This window comes from Cherax quadricarinatus, chromosome 82, assembly GCF_038502225.1.
Source record: "Cherax quadricarinatus isolate ZL_2023a chromosome 82, ASM3850222v1, whole genome shotgun sequence".
In the NCBI taxonomy this organism is placed as follows: Eukaryota; Metazoa; Arthropoda; class Malacostraca; order Decapoda; family Parastacidae; genus Cherax; species Cherax quadricarinatus.
The window spans coordinates 80,718-100,961 of NC_091373.1; the positions used below are offsets into that span (position 1 = coordinate 80,718).

At 41.3% G+C, this 20,244-nt stretch overlaps 2 protein-coding genes across 5 annotated transcripts in view; both read right to left on the reverse strand.

Annotated features, from left to right (window-relative positions):
- Aprt (adenine phosphoribosyltransferase) overlaps nucleotides 1-13,849 on the reverse strand; it is a 33,830-nt gene extending 19,981 nt beyond the window's left edge. Inside the window, exons 1-3 of one of the 3 annotated variants that reach the window (XM_070102497.1) lie at nucleotides 13,806-13,849; nucleotides 13,119-13,227; nucleotides 10,294-10,380 (exon numbers count right to left, since the gene is read on the reverse strand). In XM_070102497.1, coding sequence (XP_069958598.1) covers nucleotides 10,294-10,373 — 80 coding nt within the window. In that variant the 5' untranslated portion in view covers nucleotides 10,374-10,380; nucleotides 13,119-13,227; nucleotides 13,806-13,849. Of the gene's footprint in view, nucleotides 1-10,293; nucleotides 10,381-12,855; nucleotides 12,880-13,106; nucleotides 13,228-13,805 lie in introns of those variants that run through there. The other 2 variants (XM_070102496.1, XM_070102498.1) reach the window with 2 other exon arrangements.
- LOC138850937 (alpha-aminoadipic semialdehyde synthase, mitochondrial-like) overlaps nucleotides 1-20,244 on the reverse strand; it is a 218,327-nt gene that overhangs the window by 80,717 nt on the left and 117,366 nt on the right. The window lies entirely within an intron of this gene.

Genomic DNA, 20,244 nt, shown 5'->3' on the forward strand with positions numbered 1-20,244 from the left:
CTTTCCTTCATTCCTTTCCTTCATTCCTTTCCTTCATTCCTTTCCTTCATTCCTTTCCTACATTCTTTTCCTTCATTCCTTTCCTGCATTCCTTTCCTGCATTCCTTTCCTGCATTCCTTTCCTGCATTCCTTTCCTGCACTCCTTTCCTGCACTCCTTTCCTGCATTCCTTTCCTGCATTCCTTTCCTGCATTCCTTTCCTTCATTCCTTTCCTTCATTCCTTTCCTTCATTCCTTTCCTACATTCTTTTCCTTCATTCCTTTCCTGCATTCCTTTCCTGCATTCCTTTCCTTCATTCCTTTCCTTCATTCCTTTCCTTCATTCCTTTCCTTCATTCATTTCCTGCATTCCTTTCCTTCATTCCTTTCCTTCACTCCTTTCCTTAATTCCTTTCCTACATTCTTTTCCTTCATTCCTTTCCTGCATTCCTTTCCTGCATTCCTTTCCTGCATTCCTTTCCTGCATTCCTTTCCTTCGTTCCTTTCCTTCATTCCTTTCCTTCATTCCTTTCCTTCATTCCTTTCCTGCATTCCTTTCCTGCATTCCTTTCCTTCATTCCTTTCCTACCTCTCTTCCTACATTTCTTCATCTATATCACTCACTTATTTACCCCTATCTCACCTATGGAATTTGTGCATGGGGCTCAACAACAATAAACCATCTCAGACCACTAATCACCCAACAAAAGGCTGCAGTCAGAATGATAACAAATTCCCACTACAGACAGCACACTCCACCAATATTCAAAACTCTAAACCTACTCACAATACAAAACATCCATACTTATTACTGCACCTACTGCATACATAGAACACTTAACTCTGACATAAACCCTCCCCTAAAACATCTCCTTGCCAACCTCAACAGAACACATGACCATAACACAAGGCACAGATCACTCTTTGATGTTCCTCGTGCCCATCTCACGCTATGAAAAAACTCAATGCACACAAAAGGCCCTAAAATCTGGAATTCATTACCTGTGAACATAAAAGAAACACTGTCTGTTTATAAATTCAAGTCTCTTCTCAAAAATCACTTGCTCACCCACAACTAAATAAATACTGAATAATTGTATCTCATAAATTGTATCTCATATATGTATCTCATTATTGTATCTCATAAATGTCAACCTGTGACCCAATCAAACTTTGTTACTATTTAACTTCATTACCTAACAGAATACTCCATTCTACTGATTACACAGCAACACAGTAAATGACCATATGACCTGTCTTTGTAATACTCATTTGTACTAAATTGTTATCTGTTTTACAATAATTTTTGTACCACTGAATATATCATTGCTTAGTTAATCTTAAGTTAATTTTAAGCCTGCCCATAATGCTCTCATACAAGGGGCTTTGGCATGCTGCACTTTAAAAATTGTATTCCTTGTACTTCTCTGTATCATGTTCAAATTAATAAATAAATAAATCCGTCCTTCCTTCATTCCTGCCTTCCCTTCTTGCTTCTGGTTTCTATAATATATATACACATATATAGTCACTAGATACTTTCATATAACTGCTATTTTCTCCATTCAGCAAGCTTGTCTTGTGTGCCAGTGTGTGTGGCTTATACTGTAATTGTTTTGAGTCAGGAGTCGGCTGCTGTCAAAATGACACAGTCTCATTACTCACTCCCCCTACCGCCTGTCAAAACAATGGGGTCGGATGCTGCTTCCCCTCCATTCTATCTAATTATCTTTCTCCCTCATTCTATCTCTTTCAATCTGTCTCTCTTTCTATCTGTCTGTCTATCTCTATCTCACAGGTACACATAAATACAAGTATACATAGTGTAAATTGGTTTAGAAAGACACGTAAGCAAACACTATAACATATTTATTAGAAAACGTTTCGGTCCTGGGACCTTGATCACTTCTAACAACAGTTCATAGTACTCCCATGTGGCGATGTTGCCACGAATACTCGCCGGGCACTTGCTATGAGTAACATCAACGTTTCCACCATAAACACATCCTCTATCAAAGACCTCACTACGAAACGCAGCCCCACACCTATAACTTCTACAGCAGGCGTCTACACTATCCCCTGTGGGTTCTGTCCCAAGAAATATGTAGGCGAGACAGGCAGAGATCTTGCAGTCCGCCTGAATGAGCATCGAAATGCCTCTAACAGAGACGATGTAAGGTACGCCTGTGTCCTCCACAGAGACTCCACGGGGCATTTGATGAACTGGAACGAGGCACAACTCGTTCTCACCGAACCAGACCTCAGACGCCGACGGTGCCTAGAAGCCTCACTAATCGCCGTCACTGACACTATAGAACGCAACACTGGAAACTACAAAATTTCAAAATCATTGGCATACATGATAGTACTTAAGCAGCACCAACCCAACAACACAGGAGTCACATGATTTCATCGTCTACCCGTCCTCATCGTAGGCAGAGGTTGTTTTGATAAGGACCTGCCTCGCATGGGCCAGTAGGCCTTCTACAGTGTTCCTCCATTCTTATGTTCTTATGACATTCCTCAGGTCACGTGCGTCACATCTCACTCTCCGCCTATATATATATAATGTCTTTCTACCTCTGTATGTTAGAAGTGATTAAGGTCCCAGGACCGAAACGTTTTCTAATAAATATGTTATAGTGTTTGCTTACCTGTCTTTCTAAACCAACTTGTCGGTATTTATTACCAAGGTTTATACCATAGTGTAAATTACCTAGGATAACCCAAGACATACAGACAAAGTGCTATACTCTGCTCGAAGATGTGAGTAAACGTGATGATGCAGTTTTGTGGGTCTCTCTGAGACAGGGAGCTTGACAGACAGACAAATAGACAGACAGAAATGTTTGTGTACCAGCAAAAACAGAGGGAGGGGGATGGTTCATTCATTCATTCATTAGAGATTTGCCGGTACTTCCGGCACGGGTCTTCTCCAGATGGTGACCCGGCGGTGGCCCCCGGGGCGGGGGTGTCGTTCGTCTTCTTCATTCTTCTATCTTCTCTCTTGGACCCTCCGGTTGGAGGGTAACTTCTTCTATCTTGCACTGACTCCCCCAGTGGGGAGTGTCTTCTCGCTTGGGATCTTCAGTGTCACAGTTGGGCAGAGGCAGAAAACAGGGTCCTTTTGGAGCCACACCCCAGCTTTAGCAGACAGCAAAGTGCTGGGGAAACTTGTCTTGATAGTAGTGCTAGAGGGTCTCTGCACGAGTCTGATTCAGAGGTATCAGCCTGTTCTTCAGTGTTTCGTGGTCGAGTCCAGCGTTGCGGAGGGTGGTGTAGATGCGTTTGGCCAGGTGTTCCATGTTGGGTGACAAAATGTCGTCCAGGATGTCTTGATCACATTCTGGAGTTCGCATTTGGTTCTTCTTCTGGTTGGTTGTGCAGTGTCCACCACTCTTGACCTTGGCTTTTGTTGCGGTGGGGGATTGGTAGTGGCCTGGGGAGCTGCAACCCTTGGTTCTTGAGTTTTGGCACTCTTGACCTTGGCTTCTTGTTGCAGTGGAGCAGTAGTAGTGGTATGGGGAGTTACAGCCCTTGGTTCTTGAGTTTTAGCTTTCTTGGCTGGCGGTTGAAGTGTCAGAGGCAAGGCCTCGGCTTGGATAGTTGCAGTGGCGGTGGAGGCAGGCGGGGGGGTGGACTCTCATTGGTGGGATTTGCCGACGTATCAGTGGTCTCAGATTGGTCCATCTCTATGTCGAGTGGAGGTTGTGTCAGTGGTGGAACAGTGGTTATGCTGGCAATATTTGCAGTGGTTTGTAGGATCTCAGTGGAAGGTGGTGATGCAGGGAATGTGAGTCCAGGCATGTTGCTTAGTTTGAATAGTTTGTTGATGGTGGCTCAGCTGCATTCTGTACATGAGCATACATGATGCAACATAGAATCTTGGTGGGGTCGGCAGCAGGTGCTGGGAGGAAAGTGGTAGGAGCAGCTTGTGTGGCTTGTAGTATCTTGGTAGTGTCTGCATGAATCTTGGCAACAGCAGAATATGTGGGTGCTTGTGGTCTGGACTTCTTTTGTTGTTGTTGTTTCTTGAGTATGTCCCTTCTGATAGGGCACCTGGCAGCAAGAGTATGGTCATCCTTGCAGTTCAAGCATTTCGGTGGGGAAGCAGTAGTGCAATTCTTGAAGTCATGGCCCTCAAGGCCACAGGTGGAGCAGTACTTCTTGTCTTTGGCAGGGCAGTTTTTGGTGATATGCTGGTATGAGTAACAGTTATGGCACTGTGGGATTTGTTGGAATTTTCTGCTTCAATGAAGGCTGGATTGATATGATAGTAGTGAATAGCCAGGCCCTCAGCGAGGGCTCTGGCTGCCATGTTGACGTCACTGAAGGCAACCTTCAGCATGGAGGAGGCGTTGGGTATCTTGGTAAGAAATTCCACCTTGGCCCAGGGATTCTTTGCTTCAATGGACAACTTGATCTCTTCAGTAGCCTGTGTAGTGATGAGTCTGTCGAGTCTTTTGAGGAACACAGTTCTTCTGGCCCTCAGTGCTGGGGAATTCAGAACAGAGAATCCATAATCTTGTAGAGTGGACATAGCAGTAGTAGTGAGCAGTTTCTCAGCCTCGGTGTCGTCAGTACAGACGACAACGAAGGCTTCTTTGAGTGATAAGATCACATTACATTTAACCTGCAGTCTGTCGTTAATGACAGATGCAAGTGCTAGCTTAGACGAGTCGTTGATTGCTCCACTCACTGGTTTGATCTTTACTCTATTAGAGTAATACATCGTGAGTAAGCAATGTTCCCCTCCCCAACGGGGATCATAGGGATGTCTAAAATATTCTCATGTGCTCGCGGTAGAGGCATCGTTGATTGGTCAATGCGGTGACCAATCACAGAGGCGCTCAGGCCGCAGCTAACTCGTCGGCCGGTGCTACACGCATGTCCGCACCGTCGGCTGGCTGCTACTCGAACGTCCACGTCTGCTGCTGCTGCTGCTGCTGCTCTCTCTCTCTCGGAGCGAGAGTCACTCTGAACACTGAGTAATCCACTCTGAACACTGAGCGCACCATCCCAGGCGGCTGGCCTGGGTCGGGAGCGTGACCTGATCTGACCTGGCTGCGGTCAGACCTTCCTTCTCTCTCTCCTCTGTCTCAGGGGGATGTTCATCTAATCTTTTCTTATCAGCTGCACCCTCCTTTACGCTCATCAAACGTCAGCTCTTATCAGATGTTATCTCACCTTATCTTGTCACTGTCATGGGTGAACTGTTTTCCATGCTTCAAGGAAACAACAACAACAACAACAACAACTACTACTACTACTACTACTACTTCTACTTCTTCTTCTTCTTCTTCTTCTCCTCCTTCTTCTCCTTCTTCTCCTCCTCCTTCTCCTCCTTCTTCTCCTTCTTCTCCTCCTTCTTCTTCTCCTTCTTCTCCTCCTTCTTCTCCTCCTTCTCCTCCTCCTTCTTCTCCTCCTTCTTCTCCTCCTTCTTCTCCTCCTTCTCCTCCTTCTTCTCCTCCTTCTTCTCCTCCTCCTTCTCCTCCTCCTTCTCCTTCTTCTCCTCCTTCTCCTCCTTCTTCTCCTCCTTCTCCTCCTTCTTCTCCTCCTTCTTCTCCTCCTTTTTCTCCTCCTCCTTCTTCTCCTCCTTCTTCTCCTCCTCCTTCTCCTCCTCCTCCTTCTCCTCCTCCTTCTCCTCCTCCTCCTTCCTCCTCCTCCTCCTCCTCCTCCTCCTTCCTCCTCCTCCTTCCTCCTCCTCCTCTCACCTTCCTTCCTCCTCCTCCTCTCTCCTTCCTTCCTCATCCTCCTCCTCCTCCTCCTTCCTCCTCCTCCTCCTTCCTTCCTCCTCCTTTCTCCTCCTCCTCCTTCCTCCTCCTCCTCCTTTTTCCTCCTCCTCCCTCCTTCCTCCTCCTCCTACTTCCTCCTCCTCCTTCTCCTTCCTCCTCCTCCTCCTTCCTCCTCCTCCTTCTCCTTCCTCCTCCTCCTCCTCCCTCCTCCTCCTCCTTCCTCCTCCTCCTTCCTCCTCCTCCTCCTCCTTCCTCCTCCTCCTCTTCCTTCTCCTCCTCCTCCTTCTCCTCCTCCCTCCTCCTCCTCCTCCTTTTTCCTCCTCCTCCCTCCTCCTTCATCCTTCCTCCTCCTTCCTCTTCCTCTTCCTCCTCCTCCTCCTTCCTCCTCCTCGTCCTTCCTCCTCCTCGTCCTTCCTCCTCCTCGTCCTTCCTCCTCCTCGTCCTTCCTCCTCCTCGTCCTTCCTTCCTCCTCCTCCTCCTCCCTCCTCCTTCCTCCTCCCTCCTCCTCCTCCTCCTTCCTCCTCCTTCCTCCACCTTCCTCCTCCTCCTCCTCCTTCCTCCTTCCTCCTTCCTCCTCCTCCTCCTCCTCCTCCTCCTCCACCTCCTCCTCCCCAATGCTTTTGGTCTCAAACTCCTCAAAACCATGAAATTGATCTTCCATGACACTTCCATCTGTGTTAGAGCATCACTTGGGAAGAGAAGAGTCCCAGATTTGCTGGGGAATCACATATTTCTTACCGCTAGGCATGCTGAAAAAGGACAACGCAAATGGCATTCCCACAATGCACCACTGGCTCCCCGATTTTTTTATATTGTGCACACTGACCATGGAGACCCATTCTCTCACATGTGGGCCTACCAGCTTTCTCCTGCTTGATTTGAAGCTGCTAGAAATTATGCGTGTAGATACATCAGAAACAGTGGTGAGTAAGACGTATTTATACAGAGTAAACAGTCAAAGGGCTAGAATTCATTGCTTGAACCAGCAAAAGGCCCCCTGCCTGCAAATCAATTTTGGGCTCTATTTTAATATTATTTCATCTACCAAAATTTACTATACCTATGCTAAATCATATAGCCAGTTTGAAGCAACTAAAAAATTCCCAAGAAAGTTTACGACCGTTTGATTAACTAAACGTTAATACATACTTATAATTGTACTATGTATTATTGTTATTTGTGCTAAATTGTAATACTGTTTATTTTTTGATATGCTACACCACAACTATATATTTTATTACTGTAAACCATTAGCTACCTCACTGTTGTAATAAGGAAAATAATGTATAATTAAAATTTATCACTTTTTACCTGTCTAGTCTTAAGTATGGTCTGTAAGCACTAGGATTAGTCTGCCCGAAATGCCCCGGCATGTTAGTGGCTTTATTTGTATCTAACATGTATAAAATATAAACAAACACTGTAACCTTTACAAAGAAATAAATTCTGTCTTTTGTCAAATACTTATTTGAACATGAAGATAAATAATACATGCATTGAAAGACAAAATGAGGAAAAAAAATCCTAGGTATATACTTCGACAGCAAACAAAAATTTAGTACATATACACACACACACACACAGTACATTTCTAAAATATTGGGCATACTTTCAAAAATAGGCTACTAATATACAGTACCTGAAGCTTTGTTACTCACCTTCCACTACTCTCTAATCTAGCCTTACCTTACCTATGATATCTGTGCATGAGCATCTGCAACAGCAAATCATATCAAACCTGTCATAACTCACCAAAAATCAGCTATTTAGGATATCACTCAATCTTGTTTCAGAAAACACACACCCTGCTATGAAAAAATTTAAATTTACTCAATATGTGTACATATCCATACCTACTACTGTGAATATTATACAAACAGAACACTTAACACAAATATGAAACCAGACCTAAAGCTCCTTTTAGAAAACATCAACAGAATGAAGACACAATACAAGACACAAATACCATTTTGACATGCAACATGTTCAACTCAATGTGAGTAGAGACTGTGCATAAAAAAGGCCCAAACAATAAGATACTCTCTACAAGGTTATACATTTTCTGTATTTACCTACTGCTTCATTATTATTATTATTATAATCAAGGGGGAAGTGCTAAACCCGGAGGATTATACAGCGCCTGGGGGGTGGATGTGGAAGGCATTCAGGCTTAATTCGGGGAACTGGAGCACAGATCCAATTCCCTAAATCAAGAGCCCCTCACCAACATCAAGGAACCTTCATTGAGGGGACCTATTGCTTCAGAAATAATCATATTCTGCATTCTTTGTGTCTTCTATCTCCTACCTCTTTCTTTTCCCTTAAACTGACAATACTGTTTTGCAGTAATTCAAATTAGCATTATTGTTATGAAAAGAAAAGAAAAAAAAAATTGCTACCAAGAACAATCATATTAATGAACCTTCCTTCAACAAACTATTATTTTTTTTTTTTTTTTTTTTTCAACAAGTCGGTCGTCTCCCACCGAGGCAGGGTGACCCAAAAAAAAGAAAGAAAATCCCCAAAAAGAAAATACTTTCATCATCATTCAACACTTTCACCAGGGAGTGATTTTGTCGGAGGATCTCACCTTCAAGGACCATAACATTGTATCAATCGCATCTGCTAGAAAAATGACAGGATGGATAATGAGAACCTTCAAAACTAGGGAGGCCAAGCCCATGATGACACTCTTCAGGTCACTTGTTCTATCTAGGCTGGAATATTGCTGCACTCTAACAGCACCTTTCAAGGCAGGTGAAATTGCCGACCTAGAAAATGTACAGAGAACTTTCACGGCGCGCATAACGGAGATAAAACACCTCAATTACTGGGAGCGCTTGAGGTTTCTAAACCTGTATTCCCTGGAACGCAGGAGGGAGAGATACATGATTATATACACCTGGAAAATCCTAGAGGGACTAGTACCGAACTTGCACACGAAAATCACTCACTACGAAAGCAAAAGACTTGGCAGACGATGCACCATCCCCCCAATGAAAAGCAGGGGTGTCACTAGCACGTTAAGAGACCATACAATAAATGTCAGGGGCCCGAGACTGTTCAACTGCCTCCCAGCACACATAAGGGGGATTACCAACAGACCCCTGGCAGTCTTCAAGCTGGCACTGGACAAGCACCTAAAGTCAGTTCCTGATCAGCCGGGCTGTGGCTCGTACGTTGGTTTGCGTGCAGCCAGCAGCAACAGCCTGGTTGATCAGGGGCTGATCCACCAGGAGGCCTGGTCACAGACCGGGCCGCGGGGGCGTTGACCCCCGAAACTCTCTCCAGGTAAACTCCAGGTAAACACTCACACATTATCACTGCTTTTGCAGAGGTGCTCAGAATACAACAGTTTAGAAGCATATACGTATAAAGATACACAACATACCCCTCCAAACTGCCAATATCCCAAACCCCTCCTTTAAAGTGCAGGCATTGTACTTCCCATTTCCAGGACTCAAGTCCGACTATATGAAAATAACCGGTTTCCCTGAATCCCTTCACTAAATATTACCCTGCTCACACTCCAACAGATCGTCAGGTCCCAAGTATCATTTGTCTCCATTCACTCCTATCTAACACGCTCATGCACGCTTGCTGGAAGTCCAAGCCCCTCGCCCACAAAACCTCCTTTACCCCCTCTTTCCAACCCTTTCGAGGACGACCCCTACCCCTCTTTCCTTCCCCTATAGATTTATATGCTTTCCATGTCATTCTACTTTGATCCATTCTCTCTAAATGACCAAACCACCTCAACAACCCCTCTTCTGCCCTCTGACTAATGCTTTTATTAACTCCACACCTTCTCCTAATTTCCACACTCCCAATTTTCTGCATAATATTTACACCACACATTGCCCTTAAACAGGACATCTCCACTGCCTCCAACCGTCTCCTCGCTGCTGCATTTACTATTATGTTTAGTTTAAGTAATTCCCAAGCATTTATAATGTGCAGAAAATATTCATTCTGAACTGTTGCACAGTGCCTTAATTTACATGCATAAGATCTATGTAGTGCATAAGGTCAAGACTTTGTTTACCCAAAATGCTTTGTATAACAAGGGGCTTTCTTTACAATATAAAAGACGGTGTTAACTAATCTGTAACCAAGTAAAATGCAAAGCCATCCATTATAACTTCCATGTACTGTATATTTTATAGAAATTAAAAAATAATTTTTTTTAATCTTAATTTAGTTTTTTGAGACAGGTGGGCCTTGGAGCTTAAGTTTACTGCAGATATCTCATGCACCTTCCTCATCAAACAGTATAAGGAAGATCAATTGAGGAAGGATGACTGTTCAGCAGCCCAAATTCTGTTGGACATGATGACTAATAAAGATGGATGTCGATTTCTGCCTGTAGTTTTGTCTTGTAATTTATGAGTGGCGATTCATTGGCTGTCTGATAATGTTAGCGCTAAACTAATTACAAAGATGGTATGACAGATGAGTGTACAATATAGATGCCATATTACACTGGGTGAAGTAAAATGGTTGCCTTCAAATAGTGCATTACTCAGAAAAAAATCTGACTCCAAGAAAAATAATGTAATGAACTAACAAAATAACTTACCTGAATACAATCCCAGGTTTGGGAAAATCTGGATAAGTGCCAATCTTCTCTGAAATTCGTTTCACTCGTTCATCTGCCATTATGTTTCTTTGGAGAAAATAAAATTTAAACCAAAACAAGATATATACAGAAACTTAGTACTGTCATGGGCAAATGCAAAATGTGATTCACAGCACAGCGACAATGTGTTTAGCTCACAACCAAAACAGCTCAAGTTCAATTCTGGGCACAAAGTCTAGATGTATGAGCAAGTGTCTCTACACTTGCTGTACTTGTTCACCTAGCAGTAAATAGGCACCTGGGTGTTACCGCAATCAACTATTGTGGATTGCATCCTGTGAAAGAAGACCATGCCCTCTGATATACATATGAAGGGTTTCAAGAGTTTCTACTCCTGAAGCCCAGCCCAGCCCAGCTTTGCTTTCTTGGGTTATCCTGGGTTAACAGCCATCCAGGGTTAATAATCCAAAGATAGTCTAGTGCAGGCAGTGACACTCATTCTTAATTAAGGGATGAGATGGACTATTAGTACTGTACAAAGCTTCAAATTATAGACAAATTAGCCCAACCTGCAATTTGAAGTCACTTTGTAATTTAGGTTTCAGACCATAATAGAGAATATGATATTGTGTATATGGACTTCAGTAAGAACTTTGATGATAGAGTTCCACACAGAAGATGGATAAAACTTGGATAAAAAAAATGCAAGGGTACATGAAATAGGAGAAATTGCCTCCTGGGTCAAGGCATAGCTGACCAATAGGCAACAGGGAGTCTTCATTTTTTGGGCAAAATTGAAATGGAGACCTGTTGCAAGTGGTGTGCCACAGGAGTCAGTGTTGGGACCTTTGATGTTCACAATCTACATAAAAGATATTGATGAGGGGATAAACAGAAACATAAATAAAATTTTGCCAACGACACTAAAATAAGCCATCAAATAATTTGATGACACTATAAAACCATTGGATGGCCTGGATAGTTTGAAGTCATGGTCAAATAGGTGGCAGACAAGTGTAAGGCTCTAATTCTAGGAAAATTATTAATGATGTTGGCACTGGCTTTGGCAGTGGTGGTGGTAGTAGAAGTAGCAGTAATAATAGAATCAAATGACTGGAAGTGCTAAACCCATAAGCATCATCCTAGGAACAGAAAATAACTATGACATATATAATATAGATCTCAAAGTGAATGTGAAAAAGATATTTAGGACTTCTGGTTAGCAGAAATTTAAAGCTCAGACAACAGTGTATAAGTGTTTGCAATAAAGCTTTTGCAGTGCTGTATGACTAGTAGGTTTAGCACTTCCTTCTGATTATAATAATAATTGCAATAAAGCTAATATAATTTTTGCCTTCATATTAAGAAGTATAAATAACAGCAGTTCTAAGGTTATACTTTTATTTATTTATTTATTTATTTGAACATGATACATAGAAGTACACAGAAATACAGTGGTTAAGTGTAACATGCCAAAGCCCCTTGTATGCAGAGCATTATGGGCAGGCTTAAAATTAACTTAAGATTAACTAAGCAATGATATATTCAGTGGTAAACATTGTTGTAAACAGTTAACAATTAAGCACAAATGAGTATTTCAAAGATAGGCCATATGGTCATTTACTGTGTTGATGTGCATTCAGTAGAATGGAGTATTCTGTTAGGTAATGTAATTAAAAATAACAAAGTTTGATTGGGTCAACTTATATATCTTTGGTGAGATCTCATTTAGATTATGCTGCTCAGTTCTCATCTCCATATTACAGTATGGACATAAATGCACTGAAAAATAACAGACAAGGAAAGATGAAATCTTTCCTGCAAAAATAGGCTGAATGAACTTAACATGCTCTCTCTCTGGAAAGGCACAGAATTAGGGAAAATACATTTGAAATGTATAAATGGAAACCAGAAATAAATAAATGGGATGTAAGTAATGTGCTGAAAATATCTAATCAAGACAGGACTCATGGCAATATATTAAATTTGGAGTAATACTGATTTACAAAGAATATTGGATGGCAATACAGTTGAGATAAGTGGAACAAACTCCCCAGTAGTATAACTGAAACAAGAGCTTTGGGTACCTTAAAATACAGGTTGGATGGGTACACGAGTGAGTGTGGGTAGGTGAGCTAGATATACCTAGCATGAGCCAATAGGCCTACTATACTGTTTCTTCATTCTGGTGTTTTGTGTAAATAACGACGTGTCATTTCCATATCTACTAATACTGAAGTAAACCTAAGTTACTTTAGGTTATTTTTGGTTAGGTTAGGTTGGCCTTTGGTAGGTTTGGTTACATTTCACACCATATGAACACAATGGCAAAACCAAACTAATACTGGACATTTTTTTAAATAAATTACCATGCAACTCACACAAGGACCTGCTCTCTATAATTACCTAGTAGTATGTGTAAACGAAATACACGACACTGAGTCTCCCATGCAAATATAATCTTTTACTTACAATATTTGATTTAATTGGGTTACCCTAGGTTAAATTCTACAAAACTTATGTTAAATTTTCAAATTATTTAGTGTCTAATGCAAAACTTACTAAGAAATAGCCTTTTTATGCACTTCTCCGAGGCTATGGGTCCCACAATTTACACCAGAGGTGGACCCCATCATATATATTAAAAAAAATATATATTATATATATATATTGTAATATATATTATATATATATATTATATATATATATATATATATATATATATATATATATATATATATATATATATATATATATATATATATATATATATATTGTATATAAATATAAATACAAAATACAGTACGTTATACCTTAAAAAATACCTGTGTATGAACTCTCTCCAGGTAAACTCCAGGTATGAAGCTGAATTCTTCTTGGGTGTGTTAGGGGCAACCACAGCTCACCCTTTAATAAGCACTACTTCTTGGGAGTCTGGAAATATGCTCAAAATCATATCAAAATCAATTTTTTTCGTGTAGTATACATTGTGTAGTTTACATGTAATAAAATACTGTTAAGCACAAAAAAGCACTAGCATGCATGAGCATTTCATGAACAGGAATTATAAAGGAAACAAAATTTCTAATGGGAAGAGAGTAAGTTTATTCAGGTACAGGTACACATAAAAACAGTTACATAAGTAACTTATTTCCATTGGGGTCCTTTGAAACAGGAGCAATATGTTCCATTGGAATCCTTTGAAACAGGAGCAATATGTTCCATTGGAATCCTTTGAAACACGAGCAATATGTTCCATTAGGGTCCTTTGAAACAGGAGCAATATGTTCCATTGGGGTCCTTTGAAACAGGAGCAATATGTTCCCGATTAGGTCAGGTGAATCTCCTTTGCTTATATCTCCTATCCCGGCAGAGCCAGACGCCCACATACACAAACCTAAGTCAACAACTAATTTTTGGGGTTATCCAAGGTAACTGAAACATGTTACTTGTAAATTACCTAGGATAACCCAAAAAAGTCAGACAAGTGACTTCCATTGGTGTGCATGTACCTAAATAAACTTAGTTAACCTAGGAGGTAATGTATGACGCCCTGACCAATTGCCACAAGTACTGGTGATGAGGACAAACCTTCCAGGGGAAAGAAAACAAAGAAAATTCGGCTCATTACTAAAATGATGTTTAGTGTACATAAGATCGCTAAAAGATTACCATGTACCAGATTTAATTATGTAACAGTAAAACCACTGAAAGACTAAAAAATTGAGCCCTGGGAATTATTCTTGATTGTTCTATAAGCACTACAATACTTAAAATATCCACATACAAATTCTGCGGGTCATATATATGATTATGACCCGTGTCAGGAGACATTTGTCCTGTCTCCTATCGAATATTATTATAACAACCACACATTAAAATGTTTGGACTACATGAGCTGTATCACGCCTAGAAATAGCATTTCCCGCTTCCTTGGCAGATATTTTTTAATATCACCATTTTCACCTACTCTACTAAGAAACCTTTAGCTTTAGAATATTTACGTTGTCTTATGCTTAAGTCTAATTATAGATTCACTATAAATCTTATGATTATGATTAAAACCTTCTTTATAGGCTAAGAAAATTACGCTATGCCCAAAAAATCCACCAGTGCTTTGTGAGGGATGGAAAAATCGCAGTTAGGAAACAGCCCACTGGGAAGAGATACTTCATCTCTACAGAACATGACCTTAAAACATTCCTAAGTGAGACTGGACTAACAGAATCAGAGTAAACTGCAGATAATACCCACAGTCCACAGTTAGTGTTATATTGTCATAAATTTGTGCCCCCCTAAAATTCTAATACCCCAACTACTTTTGATTGTCATTGTTGTATTCAACGACCATTCTACCTCATAGTCTTAATTTGTTTAATATCTACAGAATCTATCTCCTTTTTTTTACAGCTTACCGCATCACTGTTCCATCTTATTTTATTATAAACTAGCCATAACTTGTCCTCAATAATTCTACCTCACTTTAAGAAATACTCAATTGCCCAATTCTATTCTAAAATCCCTATTATTGCCCAATTTTGCTTTAAACTCTATTGATCAAACTTACTGTAAACTTCTTTTATTGACCATTTTATTCTATACTTTTTTAAACTAGTATTTTCAACTACAACTTTTATACTATCCTGTCTACCATCTTACTAGCATATTATAACCAAGTCATTGCCATTTTTATTTTTATCATTTTTTTTATTATTATTCTTTTGCTACCTTAACTTGTGTATTTTATCCTGTCAATTTAAATCTAGTTATACTCTAATTCTTGTAAACAACTTATATAAGACCTTAGTGCAATTACAATTGAGAGTCTTGTGCCTTTTTTATATTATTAGATTAAACTCAGTTGTACTATAGTCAATACCAAATTCATTATATTAGACCATAGTGCAATTACTAGTGAGAGACTGGTGCTATTTTTAATTTGTATTTTTATATTATTAGATTAAATCTAGTTGTACTATAGCTCATTCTAGCTCAAAACATAGACTCCACAAAAGTCATTATATTAGACCTTAGTGCAATTACAAGTGAGAGTCTTGTTCTATTTTAAATTTGTATTTTTATATTACTAGTTTATACCTAGTTGTACTTTAGTTCATTCCAGCACAACACATAGACAACATCAACTTCATTATGTGTAGTAGTGACTATACTCTGTATGACCAAAATACTCTAGCTATATACTTATCCAAACTTCCCACCACTACAGATATCAGTACTAGAACTCAACACATAACTCAGGATATAAATAACCATAATTTAAACCTAGAAGATGATTGATCACGTTGACCCTGATCTAAACCTCCATAATCTGACACCCAATCAAAACCTATTGGAAAGTAACTGCCTTTATTACACAGCATCACAAGCCAGCACTATCCTATTTGTTCTCAGACTGCTAACTGACAACCCAAAATTGTAATCTACTCCCTCTTTGAAAGCATACAGCTTAGCCAATTCATCAATTTTATCATGCATCTGGAGACCAATGTGAGATGGAATCCACAGCATGTGCACTCTGACTCCACTGTCCACAATCTTACCATACCTGGGTCTGGCGTCTGACACAAACATGCCACAATTTATACTTAATGAGCAGAGAGCATATGTGGATGACAGAGAATCAGTTACAATTAAAGTGTCAATCTTAGATACATGGACGCATTTGAGTGCAAGGAGTATGGCAAACAGTTCTGTTTGAAGGGTGGAGGCCCAGTTATTGATGCGAGATTCATGATTATATACACTTGAAAAATCCTAGAGGGATAAGTGTCAAACTTGCACACGAAAATCACTTCCTATGGAAGCAAGAGACTCGGCAGACGATGCAACATCCCCCCAATGAAAAGCAGGGGTGTCACTAGCACGATAAGAGACAACACAGTAAGTATCAGAGGCCCAAGACTGTTCAACTGCCTCCCTGCATACATACCTGGAGTTTACCTGGAGAGAGTTCCGGGGGTCAACGCCCCCGTGGCCCGGTCTGTGACCAGGCCTCCTGGTGGATCAGAGCCTGATCAACCAGGCTGTTGCTGCTGGCTGCACGCAAACCAACGGCTGATCAGGAACTGACTTTAGGTGCTTGTCCAGTGCCAGCTTGAAGACTGCCAGGGGTCTGTTGGTAATCCCCCTTATGTGTGCTGGGAGGCAGTTGAACAGTCTCGGGCCCCTGACACTTATTGTATGGTCTCTTAACGTTCTAGTGACACCCCTGCTTTTCATTGGGGGGATGGTGCATCGTCTGCCAAGTCTTTTGCTTTCGTAGTGAGTGATTTTCGTGTGCAAGTTCGGTACTAGTCACTCTAGGATTTTCCAGGTGTATATAATCATGTATCTCTCCCTCCTGCGTTCCAGGGAATACAGGTTTAGAAACCTCAAGCGCTCCCAGTAATTGAGGTGTTTTATCTCCATTATGCGCGCCGTGAAAGTTCTCTGTACATTTTCTAGGTCGGCAATTTCACCTGCCTTGAAAGGTTGTATCAATCGCATCTGCTAGAAAAATGACAGGATGGATAATGAGAACCTTCAAAACTAGGGAGGCCAAGCCCATGATGACACTCTTCAGGTCACTTGTTCTATCTAGGCTGGAATATTGCTGCACTCTAACAGCACCTTTCAAGGCAGGTGAAATTGCCGACCTAGAAAATGTACAGAGAACTTTCACGGCGCGCATAACGGAGATAAAACACCTCAATTACTGGGAGCGCTTGAGGTTTCTAAACCTGTATTCCCTGGAACGCAGGAGGGAGAGATACATGATTATATACACCTGGAAAATCCTAGAGGGACTAGTACCAAACTTGCACACGAAAATCACTCACTACGAAAGCAAAAGACTTGGCAGACGATGCACCATCCCCCCAATGAAAAGCAGGGGTGTCACTAGCACGTTAAGAGACCATACAATAAGTGTCAGGGGCCCGAGACTGTTCAACTGCCTCCCAGCACACATAAGGGGGATTACCAACAGACCCCTGGCAGTCTTCAAGCTGGCACTGGACAAGCACCTAAAGTCAGTTCCTGATCAGCCGGGCTGTGGCTCGTACGTTGGTTTGCGTGCAGCCAGCAGCAACAGCCTGGTTGATCAGGCGCTGATCCACCAGGAGGCCTGGTCACAGACCGGGCCGCGGGGGCGTTGACCCCCGAAACTCTCTCCAGGTAAACTCCAGGCAATATTCCAGCCTAGATAGAACAAGTGACCTGAAGAGTGTCATCATGGGCTTGGCCTCTCTAGTTTTGAAGGTTCTCATTATCCATCCTGTCATTTTTCTAGCAGATGCGATTGATACAATGTTATGGTCCTTGAAGGTGAGATCCTCCGACATGATCACTCCCAGGTCTTTGACGTTGGTGTTTCGCTCTATTTTGTGGCCAGAATTTGTTTTGTACTCTGATGAAGATTTAATTTCCTCATGTTTACCATATCTGAGTAATTGAAATTTCTCATCGTTGAACTTCATATTGTTTTCTGCAGCCCACTGAAAGATTTGGTTGATGTCCGCCTGGAGCCTTGCAGTGTCTGCAATGGAAGACACTGTCATGCAGATTCGGGTGTCATCTGCAAAGGAAGACACGGTGCTGTGGCTGACATCCTTGTCTATGTCGGATATGAGGATGAGGAACAAGATGGGAGCGAGTACTGTGCCTTGTGGAACAGAGCTTTTCACCGTAGCTGCCTCGGACTTTACTCTGTTGACGACTACTCTCTGTGTTCTGTTAGTGAGGAAATTATAGATCCATCGACCGACTTTTCCTGTTATTCCTTTAGCACGCATTTTGTGCGCTATTACGCCATGGTCACACTTGTCGAAGGCTTTTGCAAAGTCTGTATATATTACATCTGCATTCTTTTTGTCTTCTAGTGCATTTAGGACCTTGTCGTAGTGATCCAATAGTTGAGACAGACAGGAGCGACCTGTTCTAAACCCATGTTGCCCTGGGTTGTGTAACTGATGGGTTTCTAGATGGGTGGTGATCTTGCTTCTTAGGACCCTTTCAAAGATTTTTATGATATGGGATGTTAGTGCTATTGGTCTGTAGTTCTTTGCTGTTGCTTTACTGCCCCCTTTGTGGAGTGGGGCTATGTCTGTTGTTTTTAGTAACTGTGGGACGACCCCCGTGTCCATGCTCCCTCTCCATAGGATGGAAAAGGCTCGTGATAGGGGCTTCTTGCAGTTCTTGATGAACACAGAGTTCCATGAGTCTGGCCCTGGGGCAGAGTGCATGGGCATGTCATTTATCGCCTGTTCGAAGTCATTTGGCGTCAGGATAACATCGGATAGGCTTGTGTTAATCAAATTTTGTGGCTCATAAAAAATTCATTTTGATCTTCGACTCTCAGTCTGGTTAGCGGCTTGCTAAAAACTGAGTCATATTGGGACTTGAGTAGCTCACTCATTTCCTTGCTGTCATCTGTGTAGGACCCATCTTGTTTAAGTAGGGGCCCAATACTGGACGTTGTTCTCGATTTTGATTTGGCATAGGAGAAGAAATACTTTGGGTTTCTTTCGATTTCATTTATGGCTTTTAGTTCTTCCCGCGATTCCTGACTCCTAAAGGATTCTTTTATGATTGTTTTATGTTTTATGATTGTTTTCTGAATAATGTACACAGTGCCCAGAGTATATACATTCCCCAGAGAGAAATTAGGTCTAATAATAACGATCCCAAATGGGTTAACAGGAGGCTAAAGCATCTATTAGGGGAGAAAAGGGGAATTTATAGGCGCATCAGAAGAGGAGAGGTTAACCTTACTGACCAATATGTTCAGCTTAAAAGAGAAGTAAAAAAGGCGATTAGAAAGGCTAAACGTGACTATGAAATTAGAGTTGCTAATGAATCAAAGACTAATCCAAAGGGGTTCTTTCAAGTGTATAGGACGAAGGTGAAGGAAAAAGTAGGACCTCTGAAATCTGGGAATGGACAGCTGACGGATAATGAACTGGAAATGTGTTCCTTATTTAATGACTATTTTTTGTCAGTTTTTACACAGGAAGATGTAAATGAGATTCCAGTAATTAACAATTATTTAGTTCCTGATGAATTTAAGTTAACTAATATTACTGTCACGAGGGACATGGTTATTAAACAGATAGACAAACTGAAACAAAATAAGTCCCCGGAACCCGATGAGTTGTTTTCAAGGGTACTTAAGGAATGCAAGATGGAGCTTAGTCAGCCATTAACGAGTGTATTCAATGCGTCCATCCTTACCAGTGTTGTGCCAGAGTTGTGGAAGATGGCTAATGTGGTTCCTATATTCAAATCAGGGGATAAGTCCACTCCTTCAAATTACCGTCCAATAAGCCTGACATCTATAGTGGGCAAGTTATTAGAATCAATTATAGCTGACATTATCAGAAGTCACCTTGAAGAGCATAACTTGATAAATGAATCTCAGCATGGATTCACGAGAGGTCGTTCCTGCCTGACAAACTTACTGACGTTCTTCAATAGAACATTTGAGGCAGTTGACAGTGATAAGGAATATGATATTGTTTATTTGGATTTTAGTAAAGCCTTCGACAGAGTACCTCACAAGAGACTCTTAAGTGGCAGCTCATGGTATAGGAGGTAAAGTTCTAGCATGGATTGAGGCATGGCTTACCAATAGAAAGCAGAGAGTTACCATTAATGGAGTGAAATCTGAATGGGGATTAGTAACTAGTGGCGTTCCACAAGGATCAGTTTTAGGCCCTCTCCTGTTCATAGTTTACATTAATGACCTTGATGAAGGGATTACTAGTGACATGAGTAAGTTTGCTGAACATCAAAATGGTATACAATACCGACAGGTTGTTAGGTAAGACACATATGCAACAGTTAGACAACTTTATTCCGAAACGTTTCGCCTACACAGTATTACCTGGAGTTTACCTGGAGAGAGTTTCGGGGGTCAACGCCCCCGCGGCCCGGTCTGTGACCAGGCCTCCT